The 14,989-nt window shown below is 36.5% G+C and overlaps 1 protein-coding gene across 1 annotated transcript in view; it reads right to left on the minus strand.

The window, feature by feature from the left end:
- Positions 1 to 974: 974 nt before the first annotated feature.
- proza (protein Z, vitamin K-dependent plasma glycoprotein a) overlaps positions 975 to 14,989 on the minus strand; it is a 38,208-nt gene continuing 24,193 nt past the window's right edge. The window contains exons 6-10 of the mRNA XM_048152694.1: positions 12,932 to 13,060; positions 12,532 to 12,647; positions 8,024 to 8,138; positions 7,607 to 7,932; positions 975 to 1,769 (exon numbers count right to left, since the gene is read on the minus strand). Coding sequence (XP_048008651.1) covers positions 1,563 to 1,769; positions 7,607 to 7,932; positions 8,024 to 8,138; positions 12,532 to 12,647; positions 12,932 to 13,060 — 893 coding nt within the window. The 3' untranslated portion in view covers positions 975 to 1,562. The remainder of the gene's footprint in view (positions 1,770 to 7,606; positions 7,933 to 8,023; positions 8,139 to 12,531; positions 12,648 to 12,931; positions 13,061 to 14,989) is intronic.

The raw sequence follows: 14,989 nt of genomic DNA on the forward strand, positions 1-14,989 counted from the left end.
TAAAAAACAGTAATATTGTGAAATATTATTACAATTTAAAATAACTGTGTACTATTTAAATATATTTGACAAAGTAATTTATTCCTGTGATGCAAAGCTGAATTTTCAGCATCGTTACTCCAGTCTTCAGTGTCACATGATCCTTCAGAAATCATTCTAATATGCTGATTTGCTGCTCAATAAACATTTATGATTATTTTCAATGTTGAAAACAGTTGTGTACTTTTTTTTTTCAGGATTCCTTGATGAATAGAAAGTTCAAAAGAACAGCATTTATCTGAAATACAAAGCTTCTGTAGCATTATACACTACCGTTCAAAAGTTTGGGGTCAGTAAGAATTTGTATTTTTATTTTTTTGAAAAGAAATTAAAGAAATGAATACTTTTATTCAGCAAGGATGCATTAAATCAATCAAAAGTGGCAGTAAAGACATTTATAATGTTACAAAATATTAGATTTCAGATAAACACTGTTCTTTTGAACTTTCTATTCATCAAATAATCCTGAAAAAAAAATATTGTACACAAATATTTTGTACAACTGTACACATTAAATGTTTCTTGAGCAGCAGATTAGCATATTAGAATGATTTCTGAAGGATCATGTGACACTGAAGACTGGAGTAATGATGCTGAAAATTCAGCTTTGCCATCACAGGAATAAATTACTTTGTGAAATATATTCAAATAGAAAACAGTTATTTTAAATTGTAATAATATTTCACAATATTACTGTTTTTTACTGTATTTTTAATTAAATAAATGTAGCCTTGGTGAGCAGACGAAACTTCTTTTAAAAACATTAAAAATCTCAGTGGTTCCAAACTTTTGGACTGTACTGTATATATATATATATATATATATATATATATATATATATATATATATAAACTTATACATGTCAATATACCATTGTTACTTTCCAGCATGTACATCTTAAAGGTGTCATTGAGACAAACATCAGTTTTTCTTTCTTTTTGTTATTATTATTATTTTATTTATGGCCAATAGTCACTTATCCAAAGAATCACAGCAGTATCTATGATAAAATGCATAGTCAAGGTTACTCAACATAGTTTACATACTTCTGAATGGCTGTCAAGCTTAAAAAAAAAAAAAAAAGAAAGGAAAGAAAGAAAGAAAACTAGCTCTGGTATTAGTTCCTCATTTATTCTATCTGCACTTCTCATGCTCATTATTTATACAATGGTCATATATTACTAATTAAGGAGTGTTTTGGTACAAATAAAAACTGACTAACTTTATAAGTGAGGGAATATTATTTTAAATAATTAAAAAAAATTGTGAAATATTTATCAGTTATTTAAAAAAACAAACAAAATGTATTTGTAATCAAAATGTAACAACTTTCTCTGCCTCTGCTAATATAACACAAAAGTTCAGGACCAACGCCACAAATCAGATCAGTTCTGCTGTAATTTTTCTAATTTTTTGACTGGCTGTGCACAATACCATAAGTTATGCGTGTAGGTGGAAACAATGGCAATATTAACTAATATCACATGGCAGAAGTGTATCGCATGTTCATTTTTTTTCTTTCATTATGGCTTCATGAAGGAGTTTAACCATGGCAAAAAACGAGACACTTTTTGTAAGATGTAGCCATTCTTGCAGTCAGTTCCTGAAGGCTGGCTCACTACGCCAGTGAGGAAGAACACCTCTCGGTACAGCGTGAGCACAGGGCTGCCGGGTCCAAAGATGCAGTCTGCTTTAGCTCGGGGCATAGTACAGGCCATCTTGTTGGTGACCTTAAGACAAAATAAAAGTCATTTATATTAGTGGTGGGCCGTTATTGCCGTTAATGTGCTGCGTTAACGTGAGACTCTTATCGGGCGATAAAAAAAATATCGCCGTTAATCTTTTCTCAAAGTTGGGTCGGGAGCTATACTACGCAAGCTATGATGACTTTCACCTTGATATTTTAGCGCGGATGTATACCTAGCCGAATTGCACTGTAGGGGGCGAGAACGAGTCTTCAAACCTGTGTGTATGCCTACTGTGAAATTACTACATCAAACGTGACGTGCTAACATGGATGCAGCTATGAAGCCGCCGGGTTTGCTTCAGGGAAAATTTATTTTTAAGAAGCTTCCCAATGGAAACCTCGACAAGACTAAGGTTGTTTGCACATTGTGCAATGCGGAATTAGTTTACTGCAGGAGTTCTTCCAGTCTCAAGTACCACCTAAACGCAAAGCATCCCTTAGCTAATGCGGAAGATGCTGGGCCAAGCACTGATGTAGCGCAGGGGAAGAGTCGTCGTCAAACTACTATGTTTGATCCTGGTCTAATGTGCCACCTGGCTTGAGAAACCCATTCTCAAAGACTTACTTTTAGTCATATTCTGAATGCCTTCGGCAGAATTCAAATGAGCCATTTTAATCTAGATTAATCTAGATTAATTCCAAGATTACAGTGAGATTAATCTAGATTAAAAAAATTAATCTATGCCCACCACTAATTTATATACACTATAGCTACTTTAAATATCTTTGATTCACCCCTCATACACTCTATATTCCAGTCCTGTTACATTGACAGTACTTTTGCTTCCTTTGACCAGTTAGCCCTTACAAATACAAGACTTTGTTCACAGATATTTTTCAAATTTCCCTTACAATACACCCCTTTCTACTGTAGAGAATATTCTTGGTGTTGATAATGTTTGAAAAGTTCCATCTCTGAGATATTCATTAGGGGTTCAAAAGCGTAGTGCTGAAACCCTGTTGTAATAGTTAAAATTTCCAATTTCCAGCATTCTCCCCTAAAAGTGATCGGGCAGTCCAGTGAAATATATATGACAGGAAAAAACATGAAAATGGCTATAACTACTTTGCCGTTAGTCAGACTGAAAGGCTTCAGGTCTCAGGAAAAACGACGTCAGATGTCAGGTCTCGTACAATTAGGCATCGGACGAAACAGCCTCAGACTAAACAGCATCAGACTAAAAGGCATCAGACAAAATGGACTTAGAAAGAAGTGAATTGCCCCACCTCAATGTGACGTCACATGCACACAGTTTTCTAACTGTTAAATGTTACACTAAGTTGTAGCAGTAAAACAGATCCCACTGAGATTATTTTTTAAATTTGTATTATTCGCAAGTTTTATTTGCATGTATAAAAAGTTAGTTAAATAACACATTGCAACTAGCTTGCATTGCAAACTATTGTGAATATTTACGAAAATTAACCATAGTTTTATTATAGTAAAAGTGTGGTAACTATGATTTTTGTCGGATTGATACTATTTGTGTAACAATAGTTTTACTACAAATACCATAAACTATAGTATAGCAAAATCATAGTTAATTTGTGGTTACCATGGGTAACTACAATAACCATGTTTTTTTGTTTTAGGCTATTTGTAGTAAAACCATAGTTCATTTTCATAAGGGAGATAAAAAATCTTTTTCTGAAAAAGTCTGAGTCCTTTTCATCCGATGCCTTTTAGTCTGAGGCCTTTTTATCTGAGTCAGTTTAGTCTGATACCTTTTGGCCTTAGGCTGTTTCATCTGATGCCTACTGTAATTGTACGAGACCTGACACCTGACATTGTTTTTCCTGAGACCTGAAGTCTTTCAGTCTGAGGTGCGATGCCGTTTTGTCCGATGACTGAAGCCTTTTAGTCTGAGTCATGATGCCTTTTCTTTGTATGACTGAGGTCTGAGGATGTCCTAAAATGAACACCGTACTTGTGACTATCACTGAAATCCACACAGCGTTTGATCGTTGCATTTACAGAAATCGTTTCACTTTTAAGAAGTGTTTTCTCAACATTGCAACATCGCATATTTAGTCAGATCCTGATGAACGCATTAAATATTATTTGAATTATCATTTAACCATGACTTAAATGATCATTTAAGTCATTTAACCATGTATTACTGTCTCTGGAAGGCTTTTGCTTTTGAAATCAACCCAGCACTGCCTATTTATATACATTGTTCATACGAACCAGAGTTCAATTGCTCCCCCCTCCCCTTGCCCCCACTGGATTGTGTTCACATTTTATTATTTGGGTCCGAACTACAGTGCGTTTGCGTCATTAAAGCTGCAGTCCGTGATTTTTCCTCTTTGTCGCCATCTCTGTTTGAAACCTGCATTTGCAGTAGGGATGGGCGATATTATCGTTTGCGATAAATACCGTTGAAAATTCTCCTCATGATAAAAATTTGTCTCCTCTCGATAATTACGATAAGTCTAGTTGTTGACGTAGTTTCGTGCGAGACCGATTCACTGTTCACGCACGGAGTTAAAACAAGCACGACTAAAAAGATGTGAGGCTGAGGAGCAGTTTGTTGTTAAGCGAGGAGCTACCGCCACAATTTGGAACTGGTTTGGTTATAGAAAATCAGATGCGGAGCAAACTATAATAATCACTATAAACAAATGTTCAGTGAGTGAGCCGTATGTCATTCACGCCGTCATCACCCGGGTGTTGATAGCGCGCGAGTGCAGGTGAGACCTGAACATCTCACGCTGCTATCTGTGTTTAAACTAAACCCATTTAAACCTTGCCACTTTAAACATTCAACTGTAAGACGCAAAAGAGAACTCGCGCGCACTGTGAGGAGATTTGTGTGTACTCATCCGAAGCGCGTACACGGAGAGCTGCGTCACAGCTATATTTTGTTAACTATCTGAAAACATAGTTGGGATTGTTACTTTTTGATACAATTAGGGCTCTTACGGTCGGCATGACAACCGCGCCACCGCGGTCGTGTGAAATATATATATATTTATATATATCAGAGTTCGCGTTAACGGTTTTTTTTTTTTTTTAGCAATGACGGAAAAAAATATGAAGGCCGTCCGTCATTTTGACAGATTACTGAGGCTGATGTAGTATGTAGCTTGTAAATGTAATTCCCACCCCTGTCCAGTAGGTGGCGAGTGCGCTCCAGTGTGGCAGCAAAGCGCGAGTTCAGTCTCCAGAATAAAATGATTCACCACACAGGCAAGCACTCGGTTTAGGTATATTTTATAATAATAAAGTTGTGATACTTATACTTACATAAATCAGTTTCTAATCTAGTTCGTTTTGTTTTAAATGGTTCGTTTTGTTATTTTTCTTGCTGACTATCAAAGGAATTTTGAGGTACAAGTTAACATAACGTTAATGTTAAGTGAAAATGCTTGCAACACTGACGATTTCGGTAAGCTACTGTGTCTTTCAACATATTTTCATGTATTTCGTTCTGCAAAGAGGAAAGGATGAAGCTGTTCAAGATGAAAGCGAGATCAAAATGAAAAGCCTATCAAGATGAAAGCCTATCAACTTATCCTGCAAGTTCATGAATAAAAATGAAAATGTGTACGAAATCAGAAGCTATCAAATGTCTTATCATTATAATATAAAAATTAAAATGACGGGTAATAATTGATTATGATAGATTTTTTACTGTCCGTCAAATTGATATGTATATATTATCGTCATTGGTATAGTTATCGCAATAAATACCTGAAATTATCGCGATAATTTTTTTAGGCCATATCGCCCATCCCTAATTTGCAGTCATATGCGGAACAGTTATCTGTACGTGCGTTGTGCATCGGCACAGCTCCTCAGCGCGGATGAATCTAATGTTTGCTGTCAGTCACCGCACTTCAGAATCACAGATTCTACGTCTTGAAAGTATGACCAATATTAGAATTTTCACTGGAAAATATCAGCTGAACAAGTAAGTAACATTTCTGCCACTTTTGTTCTGACCAACTGAGGAAAAAAGCATTAGGCCTACAATAAATCGCGCTGCCAATGATGATTAAATCTAATGATTGCTTAGCTCAGATCATGCCAAACTGTGCAAATAATTATTACTGTTATACTTAAATTGTTAATGTTAACAACATCAGCATTGCATGACTATGTGTATTTAGTGTGTATTAGTGTTACCTGTAGATTTCAATGTCTGTAGCCACTCCACAGTCCAAAGTCTTTTGATTTTTGACTACGGGTTAATCTTCAGTTGTCACTGATGATTGTCATTTGGATCTTTCTGGATTACAATCCGCCATCAAAATGATAAGTTTAATTATTTCAGCTGCTGTGAGAAAAATGATCCGCTACCAGCAGCATCCTCACGTGATAAAGCCAACTAGCCTGGACTCCTTCTTTCTGTTTACGGACGTGACGTAATGACACACAAACGAACTGCTGCATGCTCGAATTTCCCGCAGAAATCCACCATGTCGCTCTTATTATAAAACATTATTACAAGCTTACCATTGTGAATTGAGCTAAGATAATCAGATAGTTTTGAACACTGGCTGGTTATGTACTTGCTCAAAAATGGATTTTGGATCATTCTTAACCAAAAAAAGTTACGGACTGCAGCTTTAAGCTGCAGCTTTTTGCCCCCTTTCTTGATAAAGACAACACAGGAGAAGGCGGTAAAATGCATAGCGCTGCTCAGCTCACTTTTATATTTAGTTATTTGAACCTTTGATTTGGTTTCCAAACACAACGGCCCTTGTGTCCATCTGCCACGAAAGTACTGCAAATGTTCTAAAGAACATGTAAGTCCATTTGTGATGAAGGTGAGCAGAAATGAGATATACATTCTCTCATTCTCAGTCACGCTTGGCAGGAAAGTGGGTGGGAACCAATGTTGGGTAAGTTACTCTAAAAGAGCAATTAATTACTAGCTATTAATTACACCTCTAACACTGTAATTAGATTACTGTACTAATTACTCTCTCTAAAATTTTTTCCATTACTTATTACTTTCTAAATCCCATATCAACCTCGACAAGCTGAACAATACAAGGATGACATGAAACTGCTCTTTTAATTCTTTCAAATAAATAATATAAAACTGTATAAATTATTCTTGGACTGAAGTACAAGGTTACATTAAAAACATAGTTTAACGTAAGACGTTAAATTTTGATGTTAAATCCATTATTGTTTTATATAGAATTTTTCTATTGTCTATACAGTATTTAATGCAATTACATCAGAAGTGTAATTAAATTGCAGTAAAAATAAGAGTAATTTCATACTTCTTCAAGGGAACAGTAATTAAATTACTGTAATTAATGACTTAGTAATGCATTATACCCTAGACTTGTTAGAAGGCACAAAATCACAAAGTTTTATCAAATCAAACTTCATTAATAGGGAGACTCTACCGTAATTTAGTATGATTGCATTAACATCAGCAGTGAACTGTACCAGAGTTAACATGAACCGTACCCCAAAAATCACTTTTTGCGGACTCGGGTACCGTTCACTGGTATGCACCCAACTTAAAACGGCACTCACATCATCCAAATAAAACAAACCCCAAAAGTGCTAGAATGGAAACACCCTAATTTATAAGTTCTGTACCTGCCCGTGCTTTTTTAACACTGTTGACAAGACGCATTATTTTACTGAAATGAAAAAGCCCTCACCCACCTTCATATTCCAAATTAATAAATTTTATGATGCTTGGAAAATATACACTTGTACTAATGTTGTTATTATGAGGACTAACATAACATTATAATGTAATGTTATTATGAGGAAATAATTTGTGAAATGCTTTTCAATAACCACTGGAAACCTGCAACCTGCAAAGTACTGACATATCCACATACCTGACCAGAGTGGCGCTGCAAACAAATCGGCAGTTTGTCGTAGGATAGGTGGTTTAACATGAGGTTCCCTTGAAAATCTGTTGCACCTGAAACTTCCTTCCAACCGGTGACCACACCCATGTAGTCGCCGGCCATGAGCACACTGTCAGAAAAGTCTCTCTCTGGAAGACAAGCTGGAACCACATTCTTCTTGAAAATAATCTTCCCTCTCAGCTCTACCACAGCCAAGTCATTCTCAGGTTTGCCATCAGCATATAGTGGGTGGATGTGCACCTGCTGTACATGAAGCGTCTGCTCTCCTGCTTCAAATGAGGTCACCCTTTTGCCTGTAGAGTTTCAGACATTACATTATTTTTAAATTAGAAAACTGATGTTTAACATATGTTTCAATCAATTTCCGAGCATAATAGCACTCACCCACTGCCACCTGAAAGTCGCTGTACTTCCCCACACACTGGGCTGTGGTAAGAACCAGATTGTCTTTGAAGATGACCCCACTGCAGAAGCCACTAGATCCCTGACGCAGCAATGCCTTGAAATAGATGAGTACAAATACACAATGTAAAGGTTTGTTAGTGCATGTAAATGTGAGAGTGAATGCCCTAAAGAATATGGAATGCAGAATATGGATGAATAATATAGTGATTAACCATCCATTTCAACTGAAAGATGAAGGCTGTGATATTAATGTTGTCCACTAGAGGGAGTCACAGGATGAGGAATTTTCTTTAAGCCTAATCTTTTTCTAAGCCTAATCTTTTTCTTCATTTTCCACCCCTTTGAATGGAAATAAATCCATAGATCTGGTTCATCAGTGAAATGCTTATAGATCATTAAATGTTTAATTAACTTTTTCAAGACCCCAATAAAAACCTATTTTTCAAGTTGCCAAATATACTGCTGACCATTTAAAATGAAGAAATATATTATACAATTTCTATAAAGACATTTATTGTTGTGGTATTAATAATAAAACAAACACTTATGTGTTAAACTGCAAGCATAAGGTTAGGAGGCCACACATTTATAAATAAATTATAAAAAAATGAAAAGGGCATTACAATAAATGCCTTAGATAAATAAAGTTTTGAGCTGAAAATTATATTCACATTCATTTGAAATTGTCCTGTGACATCTTATGACATGCAATTAATCTAAATTTAAATGTTGCATATGAGTCCACACATATTATGATCAAAACCTAACTTTCAGTGTAGATTCAAGAACTTTTCTGTAAAAACCATATTATAAGATACATTTCAATTAGATCACTTTAAAGAAGATCTACATCTCTCTATTTAATTCATGTTGATTCATGTGCCATGGTTTAGTGGAAGATTGCTGCCATCTACTGGAAAACAAACACCTTTGAAATTAAAATAACATTAAATTTCAATGACAGCCACTAGATGGCGGCAGAGTGTCACTCACTGGCTCATTTGCCATTTCCACATTGGTATACATCTTTTCAAGTTCTTCATTTAGGTTTGTTTAGACATTATAAAATTATTATTTTAACAATAATACTCTTTGTCAAAGTTTGTGTTTTTTGAGCTGATTTTTGTTTTTGCAGTTATGTCACATATCACAGTCAAACCTGAACATGGTATGATGTGGCCAAAATAATTGGAAAAAACTTTCATTGTTCAGAAAAAAAAAAAAAAAAAGAACTTCACAAAAACCTAATTTTTACTGTTTTTTGGCCCTCACACAAAATGTGTGCTAACATCATTTCACTAATCATATCATCTTTCTGGCCTGGTGTCCAGAAAGCCACTTCTCTCCAAGAAAAACAGAAGACAGGCTGAAATTCTGCAGGAAGTACAAGGATTGGACAGCAGAAGACTGGTGCGAAGTTATTTTCTCTGATGAAGCCCCCTTCCAACTGTTTGGGACATCTGAAAAATCAATTGTCCTGAGAAGAAAAGGTGAACAGTACCATGAGTTCTGTGTCATGCCAACAATGAAGTATCCTGAGATCATCCATGTGTGGGGTTGCTTTTCATCCAAGGGAGTGTCTCTCTCACAATTCTGCCAAAAAGCACTCCCATGAATAACGAATGGGATCAAAACAGCCTGCAAGAGCAACTTCTCTCAACAACCCTGGAGCAATTTGGTGATGATCTGTGCATTTTCCAGCATGATGGAGCACCATGTCACAAGGCAAGAGTGATAATGAGGTGGCTCAGAGATCATTACATTGAAAGTTTGGATCCGTGGCCAGGCAACTCTCCGGAGCTTAATCTGATAGAGAACCTGTGGTCAGTCCTCAAAAGGTGAGTGGACAAGCAGACGTCCACAAATTGTGATCAACTCTGAGCATTATATAGCAAGAATGGATCGCCATCAGTCAGGATTTAGACGATATTAGCTGATATTCAGCATGTCATAGTGAATTACAGAGGTTATGATAAGGAAGGGTCAACACTGTAAATACTGACTCTTTGCATATATTCAGGGACGTCAGGTGGGTATGGCAGGGTATGACGGCTGCCATACCTGGGCTGCCTGGTCAGGTCAATGCAAAGTAATATTTTTATTGCAGGATTAACAGAGTTATATTACTAAGTGTAACATAATTTGGAATTGTTTAATAAAAGAAAAGCAAGTAAATAAAAGCGATCTGGTTGTTACATTTGTGTCACATGAGTTCAACGGCGCTGCAAATGTGTCTATTTACAACGTGATTTTGCAGCATTGAGTATTGTAGCCTATCACAGGCATTTCTGTTGAAAATAATGATCAATCAGAGGTGAATGCTGTTAAGTTTTACATGCACACAAATCCTCTCATTATAACAAACACAGCGGCCACGATGTAAATAAATGATTCATTGTGGACTTTAGTCAGATTCATTGATTAAAACGGAAGTCCTTCAATGGAAGGAAGTTCTTTACTTGCATTTTATTCGTAATTTGAAGAAAGGTTTTTCATGAGACTTTATGATCTTTCATACAAATATATACTTCATACTTAAATACAAAACGTACGAAAACAGACAAAAAAATTACAGATTTTTTTAATGTTATAATAGTGATTTGATCATCTCTAAAACTAAATTAAAAAGCAAAATGTATGAAAAAAACTTCGGGAGTTGAAATGTCTAATGAGCCAATAAGTGCTCCTTTGCCACCATCTACTGATTATAGTGTTAATTTCATGTTTTTTTTTTTTAATTTAAAAATAAAAGTGTCTGCATTTCAATTGTTAGTTTTCCTATATCATCAAACTTTTAGTTTTATGAATTCTGTCAAATTTTGGTAATGACCAAAATGTTCTGTACCTTCAATGCACCACTTTCAAGGTCCAGAGAAGTACTAAAGACATTGTTAAAATAGTCATGTGAACAGGGGTCAGTAGTATGAAGCTGAAGAAAGTGCTTCCATCTACATCCATCCATCATAAATATTTACTCCACACAGCTCCGGGGGGTTAATAAAGGCCTTCTGAAGCGAAACGATGCGTTTGTGTAAAAAAAATATCCATATTTAGTTATGAAGTTATGAAGTAAAATATTTAGCTTCCACCAGACTGCCTTCTGTATTAAAGTTACGAAGAAAGTGTAAACTGGCATTGCGTCAGTTACACTTTTTCCATAAGTTGAAGGCATTGGACGTAGCATAAGCTTTTTGAACTTCAAGAGTTTTACACTTTCATTGTACATAGAATATGGAAAGCGGTCTGCGAAAGCTAGATATCTTACTTCGTTACTTGTTAAATATGGTTTTTTTTCTTTTTTTTTTTACATAAATGCATTGTTTCGTTTCAGAGGGACTTTATTAACCCTCCGGAGCTGTGTGGAGTACACATTTATGATGGATGGATGTGGATGGAAGCACTTTCTTCAGCTTCATACTAGTGACCCCTGTTCACTGCCATTATAAAGCTCGGATGTGTCAGGATATTTATTAATATTTCTCTGATTGTTTTCATCAGAAAGAAGAGAGGCTTGAGGGTGAGTAAAGCTTGGGGTAATTTTCATTTGAAAGTGAACTAATACTTTAAATTGCTTTGTTGGATTTAAAGCACCCATAAAGATGGCAGAGAAATTCTGACTCGGCTCATTCAATTCTAACAGGCTCAGCGCTTAATTCAAGTAGTGTTACATTATTTAAAGGGTAGGTCAGCATCAACAAGTAACTAATGAATAAGTGGCTAAATTTAGCCTCATGATTTCTGAGAAACATTGTTGAAAATTGAAATCAACACCCAAACAAACAATTTTGTGAATATTTGCTAGATGTCTGTTCTGTGTGTGCGCTGAAAAAAAAGTATTGTGTTTGTACACAGTCTTGGCTTTGTAAACAGGAGAAAAAAACAAAGTGCATCAGACTGATCCACAGAGCTTTAAAACACTCATGTAGCCAATCAGCGGTAGGGGGGCGTATCCGCATCATGATGGGGAGGAGAGAGAGTGAGCAAGCGGTACATTTGTAGAAAAACTATAGAAAGAAAGATGCTGAGATATTACCAAAGAAGAAATGTCAGTGGAATATATTTGGAAGACGAAAGGTTACGATCAGGCAAGAGCTTTAGGACCTGTGTTAATTTTGGAGAAGCTTTAGCACTGGGGAGATGTGAGAAAGCAGGAAGGCCTGAAAACGGATGCAGAGGTTGCTTTGTTTTGGCTGTTGTAATATTAGCTATAGTAATGGGACAGATTTGAGTGTCAATGTTTGTCTGGAGCAGGTGTGCTGACGACTGTGTTGCATTGCAAGTTCGTTATTTTGGTGGCAGTGCAATAACAGGAGGGGTCTGTTTGTTTGGATGTCGATTTCAAATATCAACAGTGTTTCGCAGAAATGTTGCTCTTGTTTATAACTGAAAGCTGTGGTGGGCATAACGAAACTGAACACAGAAGCTCCAGTGTAAAGAAGTGTAAAGAAGAAACATGATGTCTGGAGGATCAAGAGTAGTCCGTTCACCTGCCAGGGACACTCTTCTGGGCCACAGATGAGTCCTTCATAGTCTGACTGTATGTTAGATGATTGACGTCTGCCCCACTGGCTCAAGCTACTAATTTTTCCACATGGAAATGTCACTAAAAAAAAAAAAAGTAAACATTTACTTAGAAATTATTTGGTATTGCTTGTACTCAGGGGTATTAGCACTCCCCTAATGCACTTGCAAAGCACATATGAAGCTAGCTTTGGTGAGACAATATGGAATGGAATTACTGAAATTACTTCCTAGTTGCCAGATGAAAAGGAATAAAAACACAATGTCTCTCTCTATATATGCCATTACCAGGTGTTACATAGAATACATTTTGTAATCTGCTTTTGCCTTGTTTGCAAGGTAGAAACTATGAGACAGGGAACTCACCAGCTGGCTCGCACTTCTCTCTCTGCTTCAGTTTCCAACCGTAAGCACACGAGCACTCGTACGACTGATAGCCTGGCTTACAGAACTGACTGCAACCTTTGCTCTTATCTATTACACATACTGTTTGATCTAGATGCGACAACAATCAATGAGTTAAGTGAGAATCAAATCATAACAGTACGAGAAAAAACATCATTTAGCATCATATAATAAAGACAATTCAGAAATTAAACAGAAATAAAGCAGTAAAAACTCTAATCAAATGGTCAATTTTACAGCATTTTGTTAAAGGGGTCATGAAATGCATTTTCAGATCTTTATATCATGTTTCTGGAGGTTGGCTTATTCTAAGTTTTTGGCCAACCCTCTACGGACACGCTGAAGCTCGAGTCGCCATCGGCTAAAATTCTTCATTAATTATAATATAAAATATAAATTTCAAACATTATTAAAGACAAGTAAACAGCCTGTAATAAAAAAGAACAAATAATCAAACTACAAGCAATAGCACAAATAAACACAATATAACAAAGTTACCAATTAAATAAACAGTGATTTTTTGTTTTTTTCAGGTAGATCTAACAGTAGTTAGATACAGATTAGGTACAGAAATTGAATAAAGTAATCACATATAAATAAGACTGCATAGTCTTCACTGTATAAATTAAATATAGATGAATCTTTATTAAAGTTACAAAAGTTATTCAGTCAAAAGCAGTGAGTGATCTCTTCGTCTTTTGTTGTTTGATTAACATTAAAAACACAGGCAGAAGCAGGAATATTAGGCTGTTGTCACTTTAAGACATAACACATAGATACAATATACTGATATACTACGCATGAGTTTTCTTTCTTGACTGTTTACATTCACTTGACATAACCGACTGTGTTTAACTGACTGACTTTCTGTGCGCGTGCTTTGAATGTGTACCACGAGTTAGAGGTCTTCACGGGTCCAAAAATTCATACCTGAACCCGGAGAGACCCGTAAATGTGCTACACGGAACCGACCCGGCCCGACTATTATTTTGAAAGTTGGACCCGAACCCGTGCAGAACCGAGAAATGCCATAAATGTACTACCCGGACCCGTCTAAGCTGGACCCGAACCCGACCGGACCCGTCTGGACCCGATTGGCACATAGGTCTATTCCACAGCAAATTGCTATTAATAAGTCAATAAACAAGCTGCGAAAATAAAACGTGTTGTCTTACCTAATATTAGTAGGCTATAGCTTTCTCCCTTGTACCTGACTGTGATGCACTTGCCAAGAAAGTTCATCCGTTATTCCTCTCTTGCCGATTGAAATGCTTAATCCACTCATTATTCCAGCTTTAAAAGTTCACTTGCTGTTACGATGACAAATGCGACTTTGCAGTTTTGCATTATTTTGTTGTATCTCGAGACTCGAGTCAACTCACATAATAAAATAACTTTGACTGTTTGCCCTTTTGAACTATAATAACAATTGCTTGTTCAGTGACATGGCCGCTGACGTTAGCATTACTTATTTGCGGTCATTTCTGTGCTTTCTGAGCCGAGTCTGACCAGAACTTTAGATATAACAAGACGGCATAATGTTATTATAAAAACAGGAGAAAGAAAGTGCGCTTGCATGAGACATGCGCGTTAGCTGGAGCAACCTGAAACATAAGCTTTAAGCATCACAGAAAACATTCGTGTGATAGTTCATATTTTGTTAATGATTTGAAATAGGCTATGTTATTTAAATGTGAATGTGCAAGGCTACAAGCAGTTCTTGAGATTTGAAGTTTGTTTGCATTACTGTTGCACACGATAGGAACAGTAAAACTCGATGATCACCGTTCGCTTGCATTAACTCCGCCCGCTCTGCTTCTGATGGCTGGGGTCACTCGTGTTTTTTCACCTTATTTCCCGGCTCATACTTTGCAAGTTACAAAACACGCACAGCGCTGACTGACTCCCAACACGGCCGGGTGATCTCTGAATCAAATCGGCTCGGGTATACACACATGATGTTAATCAGACCCGGGAACCTAAGTAATAGATTAGGACCCGACCCGGACCCGGCTGACC

This window comes from Megalobrama amblycephala, linkage group LG1, assembly GCF_018812025.1.
Source record: "Megalobrama amblycephala isolate DHTTF-2021 linkage group LG1, ASM1881202v1, whole genome shotgun sequence".
Classification (NCBI taxonomy): domain Eukaryota; kingdom Metazoa; phylum Chordata; class Actinopteri; order Cypriniformes; family Xenocyprididae; genus Megalobrama; species Megalobrama amblycephala.